Source organism: Polypterus senegalus, chromosome 2, assembly GCF_016835505.1.
Source record: "Polypterus senegalus isolate Bchr_013 chromosome 2, ASM1683550v1, whole genome shotgun sequence".
Lineage (NCBI taxonomy): Eukaryota > Metazoa > Chordata > Cladistia > Polypteriformes > Polypteridae > Polypterus > Polypterus senegalus.
Genome location: NC_053155.1, coordinates 100,235,475 through 100,258,831, shown reverse-complemented (window position 1 = coordinate 100,258,831; position 23,357 = coordinate 100,235,475). Strand labels below are relative to the sequence as shown.

The 23,357-nt window shown below is 39.3% G+C and overlaps 1 protein-coding gene across 1 annotated transcript in view; it reads right to left on the bottom strand.

The window, feature by feature from the left end:
* Positions 1-23,357, bottom strand: part of LOC120523196 (rho guanine nucleotide exchange factor 17-like) — a 277,419-nt gene that overhangs the window by 40,066 nt on the left and 213,996 nt on the right. The window contains exons 4-5 of the mRNA XM_039744253.1: positions 12,161-12,277; positions 6,250-6,342 (exon numbers count right to left, since the gene is read on the bottom strand). Of these exons, the coding sequence (XP_039600187.1) occupies positions 6,250-6,342; positions 12,161-12,277 (210 nt within the window). The remainder of the gene's footprint in view (positions 1-6,249; positions 6,343-12,160; positions 12,278-23,357) is intronic.

Here is a 23,357-nt window from a genome sequence, read left to right as displayed (position 1 = left end):
CAACAGATGCACAGACAATGTGTTATTTTAACAAAGAAGTGCAACCGGTTTGCTTATTTTAAAAAGATTTTTTGCTTGATTACAGTGGATATTAAATGTCTGCGCATCTTTATTGAAATTTCAGGTTTTCTTGACATAAAGGCTAAAACCATCACAAATCGCTTAATTTCCAGTAAGATGTTGGAACCAATAATATCTGAAGTGAAAAGTGAATTAATCTTCTTTAGAAGCTTTTGATGTTCATTGTAGCTGTTTATAGTGTAGTTGTCAAAAGGTTTACTAACTCTTCAGAGTAGTATAATCTGAAAGCAAAATTTGGGGTAGGGGACCCCTCTGCAATCCCTGCAAGGTGAGGGTGCCACCAAAGCCAAATGGCCTACTCATCAGATCTACACAAAGCCAGCCTCAAACGTATATCTTAATTTTTGAACATAGAAATAAATGTTACGGGCATTTTTGAGAGAAACCAAACAATGAGAAATCAGTGTTGTACCTTGTGTGCCATTATAAATAACTTGGTGTCCATTAAGGAATTTGTGAGAAAATACAGTAACAGAGTGCAAAAAAGCTCTTAAGTGCAGGACTGATGAGCAGAACTGTGCGATTCCTTCGCTGTCTGGGCAGAGCCAGATGAGGGTGTGGCAGCTGGCTGGGCGGGGCTAGATGAGGGTGTGGTAGCTGGCTGGGCGGGGCTAGATGTTTGAGTGGCAGTGGTCCATCTACACGCTTTAAATCAGGAAGGAACAAGAAAGAGTGCCAAGACTTTCTAAGGAAATGAATAAATCGTAACTCTACACAGGTGTAGCAGTGGTGGTGGATTTAGCTGCTCAATAAACAAGTTCATCTTTTGGGATGATACTGTGGTAGAACTAGTGAATACTATTGAATCCAAACATTCGGCTAGGGGTTGATGGGAGACCGCCACAAATGTTGAGGCCATGTCCAGATAAGGCAAACAAAAAATGTAAAGACCAGTACAGAATCAGGGAAAGGCCACATTGTAAGCATGAACCCACCAGAGTTTGCATTTTCAAACCTTTCCATTTTCACCCATCCACACTGCAATACCAAGTCAGCATTTTCCAAAATACACAGCTCTGGAGAAGTTTTCAAAAGCCTACTTTTTCCGGGGTTAAAAACACTGGGGCTGAGTTGACAAAAGCGAAAACAGAGACGAATGTCTGTATTTTTTAAACCAAAGTGTAGTATTGTGGACATTGTCCAAGATGCTGGCATTCAGCTTCAGACTTTGGCGGAAAACAGAGGTCCAGGCAAAGCTGCAGTGGTTTTTGACAGACAGTGATCCAGTTACATTTGTAACAAAAAGCAGCTTTTCCATAAAATGCGTGTGTTCTTTGATTTGCAGACTATGTATAATGCAATTAATCTGCCTAAGACATGGACATCTTAACTAACAACACTCTCTCCATATCTAATTTATTGTGTATTCTGTATTACTAAAGTAAGATTTCAGTGCTCAGCCAACAGAACTCACTTGATTACCATGGGATATTAAAACACGCCAATTTATAAAGATGCATGCACCAAAGAAGAAATAAAGATTTGCAATATCTGAACAAAACTAACTAGATTACACAGGAGTCTATACAGGTTTCATTATTATTATGTTAATGCCATAGTAATTTCCCCCTGAACTGCCACAAATTGATGAGGCACAGCGCAGTCTCCGAAAATCTGCTTATCTGACTAATTTCTGACCTCAGAGGACAGGCAGGAGGGTTTAAGACACAAGACTTTTTAAAATTTAGCGTTAAAGCAGTGTCTGCATATAGATAATGTTTTAAAAAACTTTCTCTGAAATTTATAGATTAGAATTGTATAATTTAAGTTTAGCTCATACTGATCCAGTTCTTTAGATTTTATTTTATCAAGGATGCCTAAAAAGGACCACAGACATTTTACAAACAACTTTTACTCTCTCCTGTTTTCTGCCCTGAAGGAGGCAGCATTTTCAGCACAGCACAAGGCAACTGTGAAGATGTCCTGAGAATATGGCCAAGGCAGCCGTTTTTGACCATTAAGGAACAAAGATAAGTTAAATATAGGTCACATGTGTTCCTACTCATTGTGTTTGCACTTCAATAATCTTTGTAATCATCTTGTCTTAATACAGAGGAGATTTGTATAATATTCAATCTGTGACATATTCAAACACAGGAATAGTTTACAGATGACCAGAAACGTGTGTGATGCCAAAAAAAAGAAGCAACTTCAGCTGGCACGCCATGACATGCAAAAGATACTTTCTGTGGCGGACAACAGAGGATTTCTTTCTCTCGTTTTAAACATTTTTTCCAAGATGACTCCAAAGTCCAGCCTTCAGATTTCACAGTTTACATTACTCTTGCTCAGCGAATGAAGCCGAGGCAAGACCGAGAATGTGCTGAAGTTCTGGTCACTAATTAGTGTTGGTTCAAGTAGTCATGCAAGTAACATGATTGTAGTCAAAGAATTGTTGCTATACTTTTAGATCATTTCCTTGGTAAAATTATTGCCTTTTCTGTGAAAGATGGAGTTGAAACTATACTGGGCCATTGAGGAAGTTGATGACAGCATCCAACACAAATTGGATACTTCAATCCTTAATGAGAAGGTACCTAGGCAAATAACAAAGAAGATGAAAAAAAGGCACCCTTCATGGTACTGTATATAACACTGTCAAGTAAAAAAAAAACTAAAAACAAACACCACCACACAATGTCCTGTACTTCCTGTGTTAATTATGAAAACATCTGTTACTTACAGTATAATTAATCAACGCATATGTAAGATGTTCTATACTGGTCTCGTTAAATTGGAAGTGGGCAGTTAGCCGGCTTCTGATGCCTGGTGTTGTGGGACAAGTGGCATTAGAGACTCACTGTTAAGATATACTGTGTTTGGAAGAAAAGATAATAAGGTCGCCAACAGTAACTCCAACCGACAACTGCATAAGGGGATCTTCAATCTGTCGCCAGATGTTGTATTCGCAGTTTGTTGGTGGTATTGTATTAGTGGCACCAGTCTGAGGGAGACATGCAAGTAAGCATTTTATAATTACATAACAATAAACTTGAAAATACCAGATTAAAAAAGAAATGGAATATTGTCGATAAAAAGCTCTCTTTAAATACATTCTGTGTGTCTCAAAAAGAGTTCATAAGAAACCTTTAACTGTGTAGCTACAGAACACCATAAATACACTTCATCTTTGATCAGTATTGCATGCAGAGAGATGGCCTCAAGTGTCTATTAAAAACCTAAGTGACACCCAATGACATCTCTACCTTGGACTTGTACTGGGAAGCAATGTTCCCTCTAAGGAGCAAAAAACATTGTTTAAGAGCGACATTTTGTTTAAGCCAAAAATTTATGAGCACCAATTTTCGCGCTAAGTACGAGCGACGCCATCGGAATGAGCGATCGTGTGGGAAATATGAGCGACGCTCTGAATTCGTGTGAGTGATCGCTCACGCGCTCAGCTTAGAGGGAACATTGCTGGGAAGTTTATCATTCAGATATTCAGAGATGCAACAACGTACTGATAAATACCATTTGATAATTCTTTTTATCATCTTCTTTTCTGACACACTGAATGTAAATGTACTAAGGTTGTCAGAAGTAAGGCAGAAAATTAAAATTCATTTAAAATGCGTAAAATTGCACTCACTGCTCTCATTTCTAACACGTATTCAAAGTTTTGACTTAATGGTGTGTAACCAGACAGTATCATCTTAGTCTCATCATTAATGTGTGTTGTTAACTATCTCGATCCGTAATTCAGGCTCACTTTACGTATCTGTAAAACAGGCTTCATTAGGGTGCATCCCTGCGTGTGTGCGGCTGACTTCAAGTGTTTTGTGGCATCGATGGGTGCCTGTGTGCATACCGTCATCCTGAGTGTACACATCAAATAAACGGCTCTTAAACAATCTGCAATACGACAGTTGATACGTCCTTCAAGATGGAATGGAAAGTAATCATAATAATAAAACTTCTTTGCATTTATATAGCGCTTTTCTCACTACTCAAAGCGCTCAGCAATTGCAGGTTGAGGGTCTTGCTCAAGGGCCCAACAGAGCCACTCCCCTAAAAACATTTGCAAGGTGGCAGAGACAATACTGTAGAGAATGACATATCACTTTGAATTACATTTTATCATGTTTTTCCTTCTCTTTCAAAAAAAAAAATAAAATTGTTTTTCTAGAAAACACACGAATAGTCTATTAAAGCAATTTGTTTTACTAGTGACTGTGAAAGGCAATATATAAGACTAATATAATTAGTTCATCTGTGTATGTTTCTGATGCTGAAATGATCATTTACTCCACTGCCAACTAGCTGTTACATTCACATGACATTACGGGAAGTGCTGTATTTTAACAAGGTGAACGCCATTTGAGTTTGCACCGTATGTGATTTACAACTTACAACACAGCGGTGTTTATCATTAAGTGCAGATGCTTTTTTTCTTATTATTCATAAATAGGGTTTCAGGGTTTCTTTGTTTTAATGAAACTTTGTTAATTTTTTTTTTCATTTCTGGTAATCTGCATTAGATAAACCGGTATTTTTTAACTCCAAGTTTTAATCTTTTCCTTGTTGTTGATGGGGTCTGTCGTAAAGTGCAGAATGTGTCCTGGTAGCTCTCATATTATTGACATTTGAATGTTTTGAAGAGGTAATCACTAACATTATTTTTAAGCTCTTACTGTGACATTTGTAGAGATTCCCTATCATGTACTGGTCATTTCAAAGACCAGATAATATTTGTGCTTCTTTAAAATGTAAAATAACTGAATCTGTTCACCCTTGAACAGTCTGTAAAATTCTTCTTTACATGCACATTCAGATACAGAGTGGCCAAAAATGTGGGAAAAGTACAGTAAATGAGGACTCGAAAGTACAATGAAAGCAGGCATATCTACTGAAGTATGGCTCCTGAATTATCTCAGCAGTTCTCAGTCCTAAAGTTTATAAACAGGCTTTATGCTACTGTAGATACTTTAGGGGAGCGATGCTAGAAGGCAAGACCTGACAAAAGCAGCTGATTTTTGAGGACCATTTGGCAGAAGCATAAGTGACAAAGTTTGCATATCTTGCTGAAGTTTTAAGAGAAATGGTATCAGCGGTAAAGGTGGCTTCTAAACATGTGAAGAAGAACTTTATTAGCAAAGTGGTACTCTGGCCAGAATAACCCCCTCACCCGACTGAGATGCCAGTCTGTTACTTTGAGATATGTGGCTGGTGGTCTGTGTAGGATTGGCTATGGAACAGATGCTATGCAGAAAGAATCTGTATGACAGGAGAAATGGCTATTGATGCTGCTCCCTGGAGAAGGTTTCCTTTATTGCAGAGCCTGAACTGACTACTTGTAATCCCCAAGCTGTGAGTTCACATTAAAGCTTTGCCATCTCAAGTTGGACAGCAAGAGGGAAAAAGAGAGAGTGAGAGTGGGAGCATCAATCCATAGCAATTCCTTACCAGTGACAAGATAAAAGGCGAAAGTCAAGCAAAATGTAGTACATAGGCAGGCACTCTCATCGGGAACAGTTTATCCAGAACTAAACAAAAAAGGTGGATTACACTGGAATCACTCATTCCATCTGGCCATACAGGGGTATAAAGAGAACAAGAAATGAACTAAGGAGCATGGAAGAAACATTAACATGTTTAAATAAACAATATTACTCACATATGAATAAGAACATGAGTGGTGTACTTAGTTGAGTGAAGTATATTAGTAGTTTTGTAATAAAGTACGGTGCATAGTTATAGCATTGTTTAGATGACTTCATGCCCTTAGAAAGCCTTTTATCAAGACCAATGGCCTTCATCACATGTTGCAAAAATTCTTTCCTGTGTGCAGAGGTGTGTTATAGAATGCCAGTGACCCTGTCCAGGATTTTATGATTAAAAGTGTGCTTCACCGCAGACAGTTATGGTCCACTTTCTTCTGCTCATATAAATGTAGGCTCAGTGCTCCTACCACTCTAAGATAATGCGCTTATTTATGGCAAGTTAGACAACTAAACATACACGCTTACCCTTATAGTCTCTTGTGTCTTTAGCCTGCAGGTGTTAGTTGGTGAGACAAAAGAATATTAAAGCATCAGGGATAAACCCTTAACTAGCAACTCTCTTAGCATTGTGATACCCTCTGTTTGCGGTCAGGTGACTATATATGACTAGAAAGGGCCACACAGCTGAGATCTGTTTTTTTAGCTGTTCAGATGTTTTAAGTCTTACCTTGACAAGAAGCTCATAACGTGGTATTCTTTGAACTGGCTTGATCATTAGGTCAGACAGGGCCTGCTTCTCTTTGTTTTCCCTCATACATTGCTAAAAAAGCAAAAGAAAGCAACAAGTAAACACACAGTAGGAATGGAAAATAATCCCTGGAAAGTGTGATGTAATTTTAATTGTACCAGTTTCTCCTTAATTTAGATAAAGCGTTTTAATACATTTTTTTTAGTCAACCCAGACTCACATGCTGATGTGCCAGACTACAGGAGATGTTATGTACCTTTTTACCTTTGGTAGTGTTTTAAATACCCAGAAACCCACAGGAGTGAGCAGGAAACATTTACAGATGCTACTTTTTCTTCAGCCAGGGTGGGGGCACCAACTAAATTTTTAGAACGAATCATAGCCTATAGTGTTCTGTACAAATAGAGGTTTTGACTGGTATACAAATCCACAGATGTAACCCTACTTCTGCCAAAATGTGTACATGAATATACACACTCAAACACAGTTGGGCTTGTACGTTTATATACCCTGTCAGAATTTGTGAAATACTCGCCATTGTTTGGAAAATATAAGTAAGCATGCAGAAAGCTTTCCTTTAAATTAAGGAGTGTGCTCAGGCAAGGCAAGAATTTATTATCACATAATTTTGTGTGCCCTTTTTAAATCATAATAATAACTGAAATTGCCCAAAAGTCCCTGAATGTTAAGGCTGATAATATACAAACAAGCTGAAACACACAGCTTCAAATTAAGGGTAGTTAAGGGAGAGTGTCCAGACCTGTAACCTACAGTATATGACTGTAATCAGGGTCTGTGTATAAATAGCCAATTTAAATTCATGCAGAGCTGCACTGACTTTGCTGGATACCGAGCCAAGGGGAAAGCAAAAGAGCTGTCAAAGGACCTGTGAGAAAAGGTTGTTGATTTGCATAAATGATATAAAAAGATATCTGGAGGTCTGTAAATGCCTGTCAGTAGTGTTCAGACTGATAAAGAAGTGTCAAGTTAGAGATTCTGTTGTTACCAAGCCACAGTCAGGTAGACAAACCAGGATTTCAGCCTCAACTACTAGGATTATTTGTCGAGCTACCTACAAAAAACACAAGCCATTTCAGATGAGACATGGGCTTCTCTGCAAACAAATGGTGTTGCTGTTTCAACATGTACAATAAGGAGGTATTTGCACAAAAATGGGCTGCACAGTCAAGTTGCAAGAAAAAAAGTCTTTAATGTGCCAATGCCACAAAACAGCCCGCTTACAATATGCCAAACATCATCTAGACAGGTCACAAAACCTCTGGAACAAAGTCCTTTGGTGACCAAAATTGAACTTTATGGTCACAACCATAAATGCTATTTTTGGAGAGGATGCAACAAATCCCATGACGAAAAGTACACCATCCCTACTGTGAAGCATGGAGGTGGACCTCCGATGTCTTGTGCATATACAGAAGTTTGTTGGCCAAGCTAGCTTGACTAACTCACCATGGCAGAGCCAGTAAAACATAAATCTAAGTGCAAATATAAAGAGTAACACACAACACTTTTACCTGAATGGGAATTGTATTTTTTTGTGGAACAAAATGGGAAAGCCTTCTGTTTGGTGTGCCAGACTTCACTTTTACATTTTAAAGCTTCAAACCTGGAGTGCCATTTCACCTCACTCCAGGCTAACATGGCGCACGAGTTTCCTGAAACCACTAACCTTCACTAGCATAAAGGAGGCATGTTGAAACTTCAGTCGGAGAAGTAGACTCTGTTTTTTTGAACATTTCTGATGCACTTAGAGACGGTTGCCTGTGCTGACAACCCCTACAGTGACGGAGAATTTGTGAAGACATGCCTCAAAGATATTGTTGCTATCCTCTCTCCCAAAAATTACCACTTGAAGTGTTCCATGTCAGACCTGCAGCTATCACAGCACACAGTTGAAACGAGAATATTGGATATTCTGTAACTTAACTGAAACAGTTACATATTGATCTTGAGAAATGCACATACAGTATTTTAGCATTGCTTTGGACAAGTACCGCGACATTCAAGATGACCCACAGTAGGCACTACGTTTTATGTCAGAAGACTGCACAATTAATGAATAGTTGCTTGCTACGACCTGCAGTATCAACCTGAAAGAGACACTCATGACTGTAGTCAAGGAGGCAAATTTGCAGTAATCAAAACTAACAGCAAAAGCTGCAGACGGTACACCAGCTGTGTTGGGATCTGCAAATGGACTTGTGGGACTGTGTAAAGCTGATGACTGTTTCCAAGATTTCTGGACACTTCACTGCATCATCCATCAAGAGCACTTGGTGTCTAAAAAGCTGAACCTGGACCACGTCATGAAACCCGTGCTTTATGAATTGTACTCAGACTCATGCACTCAATCACAGAAAATTCAAAAACCTGATAGCTAAACTTGACGAAGACTTTTCCAGTGATCTGTTTTTCCACTGCACTGTGAGATTGCTTTCAAGAGGTAACACGCTTTTGGGTTTTCTGGTTGACATCCTGCATCAACTGAATACACTGAATGTAGATGTACAAGAGAAGATAAGTGCTGTCTGACCGAGTGCAAAGTACTTTCACGTTTATCAACAAACTCAAACTCTTCCATGACCAAATCTTCAAAAGGCAGAACTCACACATTTTCTCACCTTGTTAAAGGCAAGTGGAGGAGCAGTTGAGGCCATAAAAGGGAGAACTGCATGTTACGCACCACTGGTTGAAAATCTGCAGCAAAGATTTGAGGACAGATTCTGCAATCTGATGCAAAAACGCCACAGATCACATTCCTCATTTACCCATTCACTGCTAAATCAGATTGTTTCAAAGCCCCTTTAGTTGTAGATGAAGCAGTCCCAGTTGGAGATTACTTAAGTTTGTGAAGATGACAGAGTTAAATGTGTTTTGAGATAAGGAACCATACAGCTTTGGTAAATTGTGCCCACAGACAGATATTCCAATGTCAAGTAAGCTGCACTGATGCCAAGGTCAACGTTTGGATCAACTTACGTTTGTTTTTTCTATGCTAAAATAAGTCAAGTCATCGCTGTGTTCTTACTGACACACACGTCAAAGAGTTACCTCGAGTGGCCACAACTGAGTACAAGCCAGCCCAGAGAAGGATTCTGGAAAACAAAGACTGTCAGGAGTCCCACTGAGTAAATGGAGATAAGAAAAGACCTACGAAAACTGTTCGGCTATGCAGTGCCAATAAGCATGTGCTGCTACATCCATTTGTTGAGCGACTCTTTACAATTGTATAGGATTTTCTTTTTACTCTTTGCTGGACTGTTGGCCACTGCTTGTATAATAAACTAGCTGGATAATCAGGCCGGTTTTTAATGATTTTTAAGCACAGGGAGAAAATTAACATTTGAAAAATCGGTAATGTAATAAATCAGCAAGAAAAGCAACATTGTAACAATGCCTTCCGTGACTGAAAACTGGCGGACCGCCATTGCTCATGTGCCCACCTCCAACTCTCACTTGAGTCGTTGTCGTCACAGTCCAGATGCATCTGTGACTCACGTTTCCGTGTTCCTGCAGGAGCATCTAAGAAGACCTGTTTGTCGCGGATGCGAATAGCTGTATGTAGCTGTAAAACAGTTTGCTATGGTGCACGCGGTCTTCTCGTTTTTAAAGACTTCTTACTTCATCGTGTTTTAACCTCAGTTGTAAAGGATTGTTTTAAGGATCCCATGGGATATCCTAAATTTTACAGCTGCATATGGCACTCTCCTGCCTATGAACAGTCAACGTGGCTCGGGGTGCCAGGAGTTGGTGGGCTTTTTAGGTGTCTTACTTGTCCAATTGTATCCGGCTGTTCAGTGGATCCACGCCTTCCGGCGTGCTTTCCATTTGTCTTGCCTTAGTGAATTATATATATATAAATGTTATCTGCTTCCATCAATTTATGTGAGGCCAGCCTTTCCTGGTAGCTCTCTCTCCCTTTGCTGTCTCTAAATCAGTATACACCTCCTTAAGTTATCTTTTTTGTTACTTCAGAAAAAATTAATTAAGAGCATTTGTGTTTCAGCTTCTTTAAGTTTAATGTCAGCCTTACTATTCCACTTCACCTCCTCTTTCTTTGTACTTTAAGCACTAAAATTTTGAAAGAATATTCTCAGGTCATTTTCTGCCTGTTCCCCGGTATTCATCTGTTAGCATTCCAAGTATCCTTATGAACCTGTGCCCTCACGTTCTTGTAAGGACTAAAGCTAACGTTAGGGCAAAGTGTCTGTACATGGTATACAGCTGCTTTTTCTTTTGAAATTTCTTTTACATCCTTATTCATTCACTGCAGATTTCTCTTAAATTTCATAACGTTTCTAAATTTCTGTATGACTTGCCGTAAAGTATATAATATACTTTGAGAGAACATACGGCATGCAGTGCTAAACAGTAGATGGCCATATTAAAGATCACAGCCTTCCTGTACAGTCACTTTTCTCCCAGCCTCTATTCTACACCACTAGCACTCACGGTACTAGATTCAGAGGTGGTTCTTAATCACACGCCATAACATTACTTAACACCCTCTTAGATGGACAACTGCATCACTGTTTTTTGTATCTAGTGAATGATGTATACACATGGTATAGGAGATGTCTTGAAGACTGGGGAATGCCTGCAGTCTCCCACCGTCTGTTAGTCTAGAAACACTGCATTCATCCACAGACACTGTGTATCAAACTAAATGCACTATACGTGTGTAGTAGAAGATTTCTACATGTTATAAAGTGTCTTTTAAAGAAATATTTACAAAAATTCACTTCTGTACATAAGTGAAGTGTTACATAAAATGACAAATAACTGTACTTTATCAGATTGTAGGAAATGACAGATGAGCTGATTTGTCAAGCAGTGTCTTATTGCTTACACATTTTATGATTCTAAGTAGCTGCAAACTGCAATGGCCATTGAGTCTTATAATGTCAAACACAAAGGTAATCTAAAAAATGACAGGATCTTTAAAAGTAGGTCTATTAAGACTGATGGAGGGCGATTTTACTGAGTTGGTGAATGTGCTGTGATCTCTGCTGCACTACGCGAGTAGTGTTCACTTAATGAAAAACCTTGGCCTTTTGTTGCCTGTGATCTTCACCAGAATGAGGGCTATATCTACCAGGAAAGGCACATACATTAGACCTGTAATCCTAGAGTCAAGTGAACACATTTTTTTGTGTTGCAATATGGCACACACTACTGTACAATCTGAAATGAAAAGCATGAGGTGAGATGGTATAGAAGAAGGGCATGTCAGCACAAGACAAAGTAATTCTCGAGAGAATCAGTTTCTCTCAAATTACAAGGCATTACCCGAGAGTATTATTATTATTATTATGATTACTATTGCATATATGTTGTGATACTGACAGCCCATCCGCATCGCAGCAGCTGAGCTGCTTGCTTTCATACAATGGTCACTTCTGAAGGAATACAAATCGCTGGCAGCTATAACAAGTTGTGAAATTTTTTGCAAAGGTAAAATCCAACACAAATATTCCTGGCAGGTAGTTTCATGATGAAAGCATGCAGGAAATAAATGGTGAAGGCATTCAGGAAACAAACAGATACTGGAAATACAGTGATGGTGCTCAGCGCCTCGAGAAACACCACTCAACTACTCGTTTGTAATAAAGGATTGGAAGGTCATCTCTAAAGCTATTAATCACAGCACTGCCAAAGGGATGTTCAAAGGTTATCCTGGTACACACTGGTGCAAGGATGGTACTCACTGTACACTGGATTGTAGTCTCTCACATTGGGACCATTTTGCTTATCTATTTAACTTTACTTTTCAATGTCAGTAGGAAAACACCATTGCAGGTACAATATGAAAACTGTAAATATGAATTAGTACAGACCCAAGTGACAAACCAGATCATGACCATTTGCTTACCTCTAAAAATTTCATAAATGCAGGCTTGGCTTCCTTGGCTATCCTCACGGCATCTTTGGCATTCAGGAAGTTATCAATGTATGCTGAATAAATGTTGACAAGGATATCCTTTGAAAACTGAAAAACAAAAGGAAATAACTATAAAAGGAGGGAAAATGGGAGTGTGAATTATCAATTTGCCAAGAACAAAAAAAAAATATATTCCTGCTGTTTCTATTGTCACGCCTGAGCCAGCACTTTAGTCTGCCATCTAATGTTCAAGTTTACTTCAAGAACTGAACAGATATGAAAAATTGTTCAAAAAGGTTCACCTTTTGCTTTATGCCCACAAGCACTTTAATCATATTATGGTGTAGCAGCTAAGGCACTGGAATTTAAACCACAAGGTTGGAAGTTTAATTTCACCTCTTTTTCACTGTGTGACCTTGAGCAGAGCTCCAAATTAAAAAAATAATCTGTAAATAGTTGTAACAAATAATATAATATAACAAAACGTAAATAGTAAAACAATAGTGGTCTGGTGGTAGACTGGAAAACATGCTGCCTTTGGCATGGACTTTGCATCCTGGGTTCAAATCCTATGTCCAGATGTTATCTGTACATGTTCTCTGTGTGTCAGATTGTCAATTTTTCCTCTGGGAGCTTTGGACACCCTCCCAAACCACATTCGTAAATATGTGCCGATTGAGACAACTAGTGATTTCTCATTGGTCCTGCAAGTGAGTTGACCCTGTGATGGACAGGCATGCTGTCCAGGGTAGTTTGTTGCCTTGTGCCCAGTGATGCCAGAATATACATTGTCCCTGTGACTCTGAATTTGAGAATGAGCTAAGGTAAACAACAGGCTATCTGATGTTTGGGCCGCCTGCAGCTGGCGTAGTCCTTCTTGAACCTGGGACATTGACAGTCATAGACCGGGATGGACTAAGGCAAACGTGGACACACAACAGCAAGAGTAGGTTCAATTCAGTGCATAGTGCTTTTTATTTTAAACAGTGTCCTAAAAACCAATAACTATTCCAATTAAATCAGTGCACTTCTTATTATAAAAAACAACAATAGAGAGATTATTTTAGACATTAAAAGCCAAGAACAAAACCATGCAGAAATCAGGTTGCCTTTTCTTTACTTTCTTGCCAGCAAAACATGTCATTATCCCTCCGTCTCCCCAGTTCACCTAGAGGGTCTAGCAGCTGGGTTGAGTCACCCGAAAGCTGTGGTCTCTCTTTCTGGTTTTCGTCCTGACCACCATTCATTGGCATCTGCTGGAATACATTAGAGCAGGACCTCCACCTTCCCTACAGTCTTCTTGGCATCTACAGGCTCCCTAAGGGTCCACCAGATCTTTCCCCACTCCTCCCTAGTGCTCAAATAGGAGATCATCCACCCCTGGAGAACTGTTCCTCTTGATCCCTTGCAGGGCCACTGACCGCCTGCCTCCTCACCACCATACTGGCTCACACTCCCGATTCTGCCCATCCAGCCTGTTGGTTTCTTTCTCTTTTATCCCCTTTCTAGCCTACACAGGCGACTTTAGATTCCCGTTGGAGCAGTGTCCTAATTATGACCTGCAGAGAGTCAATGAGGAAAATGGAACAGATTATGCACTCATGTGCAAGAACGATTAGCCCCACACCCCCTATTAAACACACCGGGGCCACATGACTGTGCATTCAAGGGGCCCGATCTGCAGTTTATGTAAAAACTAATACACGGCCATGGCCCCCTACCTAAATTATCACAGGCAGTGACCTCACTACAAACCAAGAGTGACATCAAGGGTCTTTTGAATCAGAAGAAAAGGGCTTTTAAAGGCGGTGATTAGCATGAGCTCAAGCACGTGCAGAAGGAACTATGAGTCCAGCTCAGGGCGGTGAAAGAGCAGTACAGGAGAAAGCTGGAGCAGAAGTTGCAGAATAACAGCATGAAGGAAGTGTGGGATGGGATAAGGATCATCACTGGCTGCAGCTCGAAGCGGGGTGCCACCATCGAGAGAGATGTAGAGAGAGCAAACCAAATGAACAACTTCTTTAAAAAGGTTTGACCACCCTAACCCACTCTCACCTTGGAGTACTGCATCCTCCAACCATCATTCTGCTGATACCAGCATAGGAGGGACATCTCCACCCACAGCGCAGGTGAGCAGAGAGCTGAGGAGACTTCGTGCCAGCAAAGCAGCAGGTCCAGCTGGAGAATCGCCACGACTGCTGAAGGCCTGTGCGCTGGACCCCGTGATCATCAGAGGTGACTTTGTGCAGAGGGTAAAGACCTATAAATACCTGGGAGTGCAGCTGGATGATAAATTGGACTGGACTGCCAATACTGATGCTCTGTGCAAGAAAGGTCAGAGCCGACTATACTTCCTTAGAAGGTTGGCGTCCTTCAACATCTGCAATAAGATGCTGCAGATGTTCTACTAGATGGTTGTGGTGAGTGCCCTCTTCTACGCGGTGGTGTGCTAGGGAGGCAGCATAAAGAAGGAGGACGTCTCACGCCTGGACAAACTGGTGAGGAAGGCAAGCTCTATTGTAGGCACGGAGCTGGACAGTTTGACATCCGAGGCAGAGCGATGGGCACTGAGTAGGCTCCGGTCAATCATGAAGAATCCACTGAACAGTATCATCTCCAGACAGAGGAGCAGCTTCAGCAACAGACTGCTGTCACTGTCCTGCTCCACTGACAGACTGAGGAGATCATTCCACCTGGGGAGGTTAACGTTAACATTATACAAAGTTATTGTCTGTTTTTACCTGCATTTTTATTACTCTTTAATATTGTTTTTTGTATCAGTATACTGCTACTGGATTATGTGAATTTCCCCTTGGGATTAATAAAGTATCTATCTATCCATCATCTATCTACTATGCCAGTGTTCCAGCTGTCTGAAGACAATTTTTAATAGATATGCTTGTCAGGGAAAAGTGTTCATGATATAAAGTGCTACATAATTAAACAAAGTGATAATCCTAACATTTTAGGAATTTGAGCATAAAGCACTTTATATGCAGATTCTTATTTAGTTAACCGGTGTAAAATATGACTACCTGATTTCACATATTAATAAATCCATAGCAATTTCACATTACAATAAAAAATAAAATAACTTTCTCCAAAAATTAGAAAAAAAAAACAACTAAATATAGCATTAAAATACCTATACTTCAGAGAAACAAAATCATCAAAAGTACAAGGGAATTAAATTATAACAAAGATGCTAATCCAGGAATCATAAACCAAAAAGTATCAAAGAATGTGTCGTAACCATTATTAATACAAAATGTTTTGAGAAAGAGTTCACTGAACAACTTCAGAAAATCCTGAAACCAAATGAGTACTAAAGCCATTACTAAATATTTCAAAAGTGATAAGGATAAATGCCCAAACTAAATAAGTTGTCAAGGGCGCATCAGACAAGCATGGGGTGCCCCAAGGTTCGATGCTGGGTCCTCTAATTTTCTATCTGTACCCCAACTCACTGGGCTCCATTATTCAATCCCATGGTGTTTCTTATCAGTGCTATGCAGATGATACATAATTGTACCTTACTGTTCCATCTGGAGGATAACACGTTTTAAACTAGAGTTTCTGCATGACTTACTGATATCTCAACCTGGATGAATGACCACCATCTACAACTGAACTGGGCAAAAACCGAGCTTCTTGTGTTCCCAGCCTGCCATTCTGTTCAACTCCCCATCTCTGTACAGCTTGGCTCAGCGTCGCTAACACCTGTGAGGTAGGTATGCAACCTTGGGGTGGTGGTTGATGAACAGCTATCTTTTTTTGATCACATTTCCACTGTTTCTTGTTCATTCAGGTTCACACTGTACAACATCCGCAAGACCAGACCTTATCTGATGGAATATGCAGCACAACTTCTGGTCTAGGTTTTTGTCTTGTTGTGTCTGGATTATTGCAACCCACTTATGGTAAATGTACCCTGGAGATGGTCCAGAATGCAGCAGCCCATCTTGCACTTAACAAGCCGAGGCGGGCACATCACTCTTCTTTTCAGGTCACTATATTGGCTCCCTGAAGCAGCACACATTGAGTTCAAATCCCTGATGCTTGTGCATTGGAAGACAGTGGTGAAGTGCTATGCTCCTTCTTGCCCACTCAGGTCTGCCAGGGAACAGTGTCTGGTGAAGCTGTCTCTGCACGGTATTAAGTCTCAATCCAGTCTTTTTATGTGTAGTTCCTATTTGGTGGAATGAGGCACACACCTCCATCCGAACTGCCGACTTCCTTAATGTATTTATGAAGCAATCCAAACCTTATCTATTCTGTGAATATCTGTCTAATTTATTATATAAAATTGCTCTGTGATCTTTCATAGAGTTAGCTGATTTGTTATTACATTAAGGTTAATTGCTTTATCAATTGTTAATCTGTTTGTAAATTTATTAGTTACTACATCTTTTCACTTGTCACAATCAACTTTTGATACCTGACCTATTACACTTGCTCAACAAACAGGCTCTAGCCTAATGTTACTTGATTATGTTCACCTCTTTGGTAAGTCGCTTTGGATAAAAGCATTTGCTAATCAAAAAAAATGTAAATTTACTCACTAATGGTGGTGACAGAGTAGCAGGGTGTTGCAAATTGATTAGCGAATGCAAGTAAGGATTTCATTTTACTCTACACAGAAAAATAATGACATTATAAACAATATGGACCTATGATGCACTTGTGACATTAAGCAGCTTATAGTTGTAGCTGCATTGAGTCGACTATCCGGCAACTCAAACTAAAGTCATAGTAAAAGAAACAGGCAGGGAATGGCCATGAAAAAACTACACAAAAATTGTGCCAAAATGATGGCACTATCACAACAATAAAAATCAACAAGTGAAAGAACAAACACAAAATAGTATACCAGGAGGTCAAAACCATTAACCACATATCTCAACTAACCAACTTAAACTACTTTACTGATAAGAAGGATCAGAAAATTACAGTATGATTCCTATTTGTTACATTTTGTTTAGCTTGAAAAGATTTAGCTCTTTCAATGTTCTCTTTCTGCTGACACCCTGCAGTCCTGAAATGAATCTGCCTCTCCTCCTGATTTCTCGTGGCACTGTTATGTCATTTCTTTGTGATGTGAAGCCCACAACTGCACACTTTATTACAGACGAGGCCTCACAATTTAAGCATAACAAACAATATCCTTCTCAGTTTCTTTTGTACAATGCCTGGTTTTGGGTAGTATTGATTCATCTAGGATTAACTCTAGTCTTTTAACTGTAAATATACTTGCTGGCTTGACAAGACTTTGTAAAAATAAGGGACTTATTATTGGATAGGAATAAAAATAAATAAGGACATGAAGGTGATGGGTGTAACAGAACAAGATGCAGAGGACAGAAAGATATGGAAGAAAATTATTTGCTGTGGCAACCCCTAAGGGGAGCAGCCAAAAGAAGAAGAAGATAGTGAGTTATATTTTTATGTCCCAGGAAAATGGGAAAACTGCAAAGCCTGCAAGCAACATTTCTTAATAAATGTTTTTAGATGAACATTTTATTTTCTCCATATTTAGAAGGAAATATTGTACTGGTATTTGGGTATGAAGGTCTAGTTTGAGTGTTTGATGAATTTATGCATTTCAGGCATACTTGAACACAATTTGGCCAATTCCAGTATGACGTCTGTCTGCGGCATGCAGAACTTATGAATACATCAACTGATTACAATCACAGTGGCATTGTTAGTACACTCCAGTAAAGCCAGAGCCCTACTGACTCTGAACAAAATTTGTTCATTGGGCCTTCTGTTTAACTGAAAACATGTTATAGATGCAAATTGCTAAAACAAATTGTTCAGATTGGGAAAACGAGAAACATTTAATGCAGAATTTGACAGCTATTTCGTCTTACAAGCTTCTGAAATGTTAGCTGAATATTTGTACTAAATAGGTATCCATCTCAGATCTGCCTATAAAATCACATCAAGAATTTGAGATCTGTATTTAGACTTCAATTCACACATTCACGATGATCCAAATAATGGTAATTTCAAAATTCCTAGTTTTGAAAATAACCCACTTATTCATCTTCTTCCTCTTCTTCTCTTCTATGTGGGTTGATGTGCTTAATCAACCATCTCCTGCACCTCCTCCCCTCTCGACCTTTTCCTTCAAATCTTCTCTTACTTTATTCATCCACCTCCTCTTTGGATTCCTTCACTTTGTCTTCCCCTATACTTCCATTACCATCACTCTTGTTTGCCCACATATTCTGTGTCTCTCCTCATCACATGTTCATAGCAGTTTAACCAAACTTTCCTGTGCTTTCTTAGATCTCTCTCACACTTCTGTTGAACCTTTGACGGTCTCATTTCCCTAACCCTATACTTCTCTAGGGGATAAAACAGTTAAGAACTATTTCAGAATGAACAAAGGGAAAAATGTGAAAACTATACACTTGAAACATGCAAATGTACGCTTAAAAATATCAAATTGTACATTATCTATTCAAAGTTGGGATTAGAATTAGTCTGAAAGCAATGCTGAAATGGAGTTTTGGGAAGGAGAGTGAAGTTAAAAACAATCTGGCAGGACTGTGTCAATAAGGCACACAGAAAAGTAACAGGAAACTTCTAATTGCTACCAGCATACACTAAAAGCAAAATGGTTTTACTGTTTACGGCTAAATGTAGAAAAATCAAATGTGACAATCTTTTATGGCCACCTGTGCTGATTTGTGATAGTATTGCCCACCCCTTTTTAAACTGCTTTAGCAATGGAAGAAATCATAAAACCATGGGCGAGTCAACCTCACATGCACTCTCTCTAGCATCCTGTTGATCACACACTTTTAAACCATGAATTTGCTGTCAATTGAGATATGGCGTCTGTTGGGATGAAGCTAGTTACTTTCCAAGTTTTCTAAACCTACTGGGAAACTAGAAGTTTAACAGGCAATCAGGAACTGTTATTAGAGCATAGACAACAATCAAAAGAAATCAAAGATAATCACAAAAAAAACTGTACACCAAGGCACACGTCAAGAGGCAAAGAAAAAACTCAAAAAAAGAAAACAAAAGTTCTAAACTTCAGCAAGTGTCACATTAGATGACTTATCCAGGGATTTTCAGTCTTAGCCTTCATTTACATAATCTTAGTCAGTTGGAGGCAGTCAGCAGCACACCCCCATGTAGCTGAAGTGACATACCTAATGACTGACACAAACTAGTCTGTAACTGGCCAAACAAATTTGGTTTTCACTTTGGTTGAAGGGGTGGGACTCTTTACTGTACATCCAAGAGTTGGGAAGCATTGTGTGTTCAGCCGGCAGTATAATTCATAGAATGTAGCGATAAGGAAGATGAATGCACTTTACAGTGATCCCTCGCTATATCTCGCTTTGACTTTCGCGGCTTCACTCTATTGCGGATTTTAAATGTAAGCATATCTAAATATATATCACGGATTTTTCGCTGGTTCACAGATTTCTGAGGACAATGGGTCTTTTAATTTATAGTACATGATTCCTCAGTTGCTTTGCCCAGTTGATTTCATACAAGGGATGCTATTGGCGGATGGCTGAGAAGCTACCCAATCAAAGAACATATTATATATTAAATAAAACTCCTCAATGATATACGATATGCTTCCCGTGCGATGCTTCGCATACTTGAAAGCCCAAACAGCACGTATTGATTTTTGATTGTTTGCTTTTCTCTCTCTCTCTCTCTGACATACTCTGCTCCTGACATGCACTCTTTTCAAGAAGATATTTATTCTTTTAATTGTGTGATGGAACTGGCATCTCTGTCTTGTCATGGAGCACAGTTTAAACTTTTGACTAAAGGGTGTTATTTCATGTCTAGAGGGCTCTAATAATGTTAGAAAATGTATTTAGAAGGGCGTAAACAGGTTTTCTATGCTCTAACTGCGAAAATATTTGATTTATAAATAAAGAATCCTACTTCGCGTAAATTAATTTAGCACGGCACAGTCTGGAATGGATTAACCGTGATAAACAAGGGTTGACTGTAACTATTAATCCTTCATACAGTGCTGCAACTGCACCAGCTCTGTCAGACAGCACAGATGCTGTGGATCTGACAAATAGAAGAGAAGTTTGCCTGTTTGATGTCACATACTTTATATACCATAATGGAATACAAAAAAAGGGCACTGATTGCTGCTGAACATGCTATACTGTTAACACTTCATGAAGTGCCACTCTGTCAGGCAGCACATCATTGGTTTACAGAAAAAAGTCTTCTTGACTGTGCTGGAGGATCATTGCTCAGCTGGTAAATGTGACGTGAGCTATGATTTTCAGTCGTGAAATCTGACATGTTGCAGCCATGGGACCAGCAATTGCAGTCAGCAAATCTGACATAGTCCACGAGAAAAGGTCATGTAATGTGACTTTGGCTTTAATCTGTAATCCTCCCCATGACTAGAAAATTTGAGAGCATTTTATTGTCAATCCAAGGGCGTGGACACATCTCAATGTGTGACATCACCCTAACATTAGAATTACCAAAGTCTACGAAAAAACACGTAAATCCAGCCCACCTTAAATCCTTTGCACCTCTCCATCTGTGTCTTTTGTCCTGTAAATGTGCCGATAAAGACAAGAAGCCTACTATTCCATCCCCCCATCGCCGCAGAATGTGCACAAAGTTCTCCCAATTCCAGCCTTGATTATCTGGGAGTGAAGTGCTGGAGTTTTAGAGTGGAAATAATAGATCGTTATTTGGAACACATGCATTTCATGTGTGTTACATTTCTACAATAATCTGTGTAAACACATTGTTAAAGCAGAAAACTTTTTCATATTTTAGCAATAAATGACAAAATGTAGGCATAAACTTTACAATGTGTGAAGCCGTAGCGGTAAGAGTTGCTGACTTGTAATCAAGAGTCCCCCGGTTCGATCCTGACTGCCTCCTGTATTTACCGTTTTCAGTTGTGAGCTGCTGTTATTGTTAATATTATACAATAAACACATACATTTGGTTTGCATCTGTAAGAGCCAGTGTACATTTATAGTACTTGCAAAAGTTAGCGTTTTTTTTTTTCACTTTTATTCTCTCAGTCACGATCACAATACATACTGCTGCCACACCCCTCCAAAGGAATCTGACGCTGTTACATTTTTATTTGAAACTAAATGTTTGAAACTTTATTTGAAGCCACACTGAGAAAAAAAAAACACAGAGACATAAATATATATGGTATTTGGAATTATTCATTTTATGACCTGGCACAGATGCAACATTATTCATATTCATTTGCATAACATCTTGCAGTTGTAATCAGTGACTGCGTGTTTTTTTTTTCTCTCGATCTTGCCAGTCCCCACATGTTGCTGTATGGTGGTGTTTCTTTTGTACTCCAGGACATGCAGAGAAAAGAATAGTACAGAGAGGTGTCAGTTCAGTGCTATAGGCAATCATCAGATTCAAATGTTAACAGTTCACACACAACGCAAGGACCGTCCTTCCTACATTTACAACATGTGTACCTGTTGCAATGTACACACTTCTCTCTGTGCTGTGGTTTCTATTACACACCTGAAAGAAAGAGACAATATATGTGACATTTTGAAGAAATCATTTTATGACCTGAACAGTAGCAATCAGAAAACAATATCGCACTAATGCAATATTATTTGAAAATGAACAGCGTCAGATCAGCTGTAAATGTATTGAAAATGAAGAGCATCAGATCAGCTGTAAATGTATGGCATTTGTAAAAGTTAGCTTTTTTTCAGTTTTATTCTCTCAGTCATGTTGACGCTTTCTGTCGAACCCCGATCTGACTCAAACTAAAAGCTGCAGTATAAATTCACACCCAATTTGACGAGGTTAGTTCTCAAATAATATTGCATTAGTGCGGCAAAGTTTTCTGATTGGTACTATTCAGGCCATAAAATGATTTCTTCAAAATGTCACATATATTTGTCTCTGTTTTCTGCCTGGTGCTGCGTTGACATCGTTCACCAGAAGGCGTGAGCTTATTCTGTGCAAGCAGGAACAGGCAGCTGGCCGGTTGCTTGTGCTATAACATGCTTGACCTGGCGGCGATCAATTTGCATGTACCGTGCAAGGCATGTATGGGGTCCACTGAGAAAAGAAGAGTGTTTATGGTTCACCTTCCACAGAGGAACTTCATCATTGCTTCTGACAAGAAAAGGCGATGGATAAAGCAAAAGAGGATGCAACATCGACAAGTTTCTGTTCCAAGACCGCTGCTTCCCCAGCCCCTTCAGTGTAATAGTAACACAGCACAGAGAGAAGTGCCTACATTGCAACAGGTGCACATGTCGTAAATATAGAAAGAATGGTCCATGGGTGTGTGCAATCTGTTAACATTTGAATCTGATAACTGCATATTGCGCGGAACTGACCACTCTGTACTATTTTTTTCTCGCATGTCCTGGAGTACAAAAGAAACTCCACCATACAGCAATGTGGAGACTGGCAAGATCGGGAAGAAAAAAAAAAAAACGAAACACGTGGTCACTGATTACAACCGCAAGAAGGCGTGTGAATGAATATGAATAATATTGCATCCATGCCTCAATGTTTTCCGAAATGAACTATACAGGTCATAAAATGAATAATTCCAAATATCATATATACCTATGTCTTTGTTTTTTGTCAGTGCAGCTTTGACATCATAGATCATAAGGTGCATACTAATTCAGCGTGAGCAGGAACAATCAATAAAACTGAATAAAATAAATTCAAGTCATGGTGAGAAATGAAGAAGGCAGATTCACCAGGGTTTGTGTGTCATCTTTTATACTTCCAGATCAGAGAATTTCCATTTCCATTGTCTCAAAACATCACTCACATCCACAGTTATTCCCAGTTTCAGATAAAAAAAAGTAACCGCGTCAGATCTCTGGGAGGGGTTAGGGCGTTGTATCGTGATCATGACTGAGAGAATAACTAAGTCTTAACTTTTACAAGTCCTGTAAAATTACACCGGCTGTTACAGACACAAATCAAATGTGTAATTTTATTGTATAATATTAACAACAAAAGTAGCTCACTACTCAAAATGGTAAATTTGCAGGGGAGATGGTTTTGACTTCACGACCTCTGGTTTATAAGTCGGCAGTTCTAACCACTGAACCACGGAAGCTGTCATATTGTACCTGCACCTTTTGTGAAAGTGTTTATTTGATATTCAGCCATCAGCCTTCACACATTATACAGTTCATTT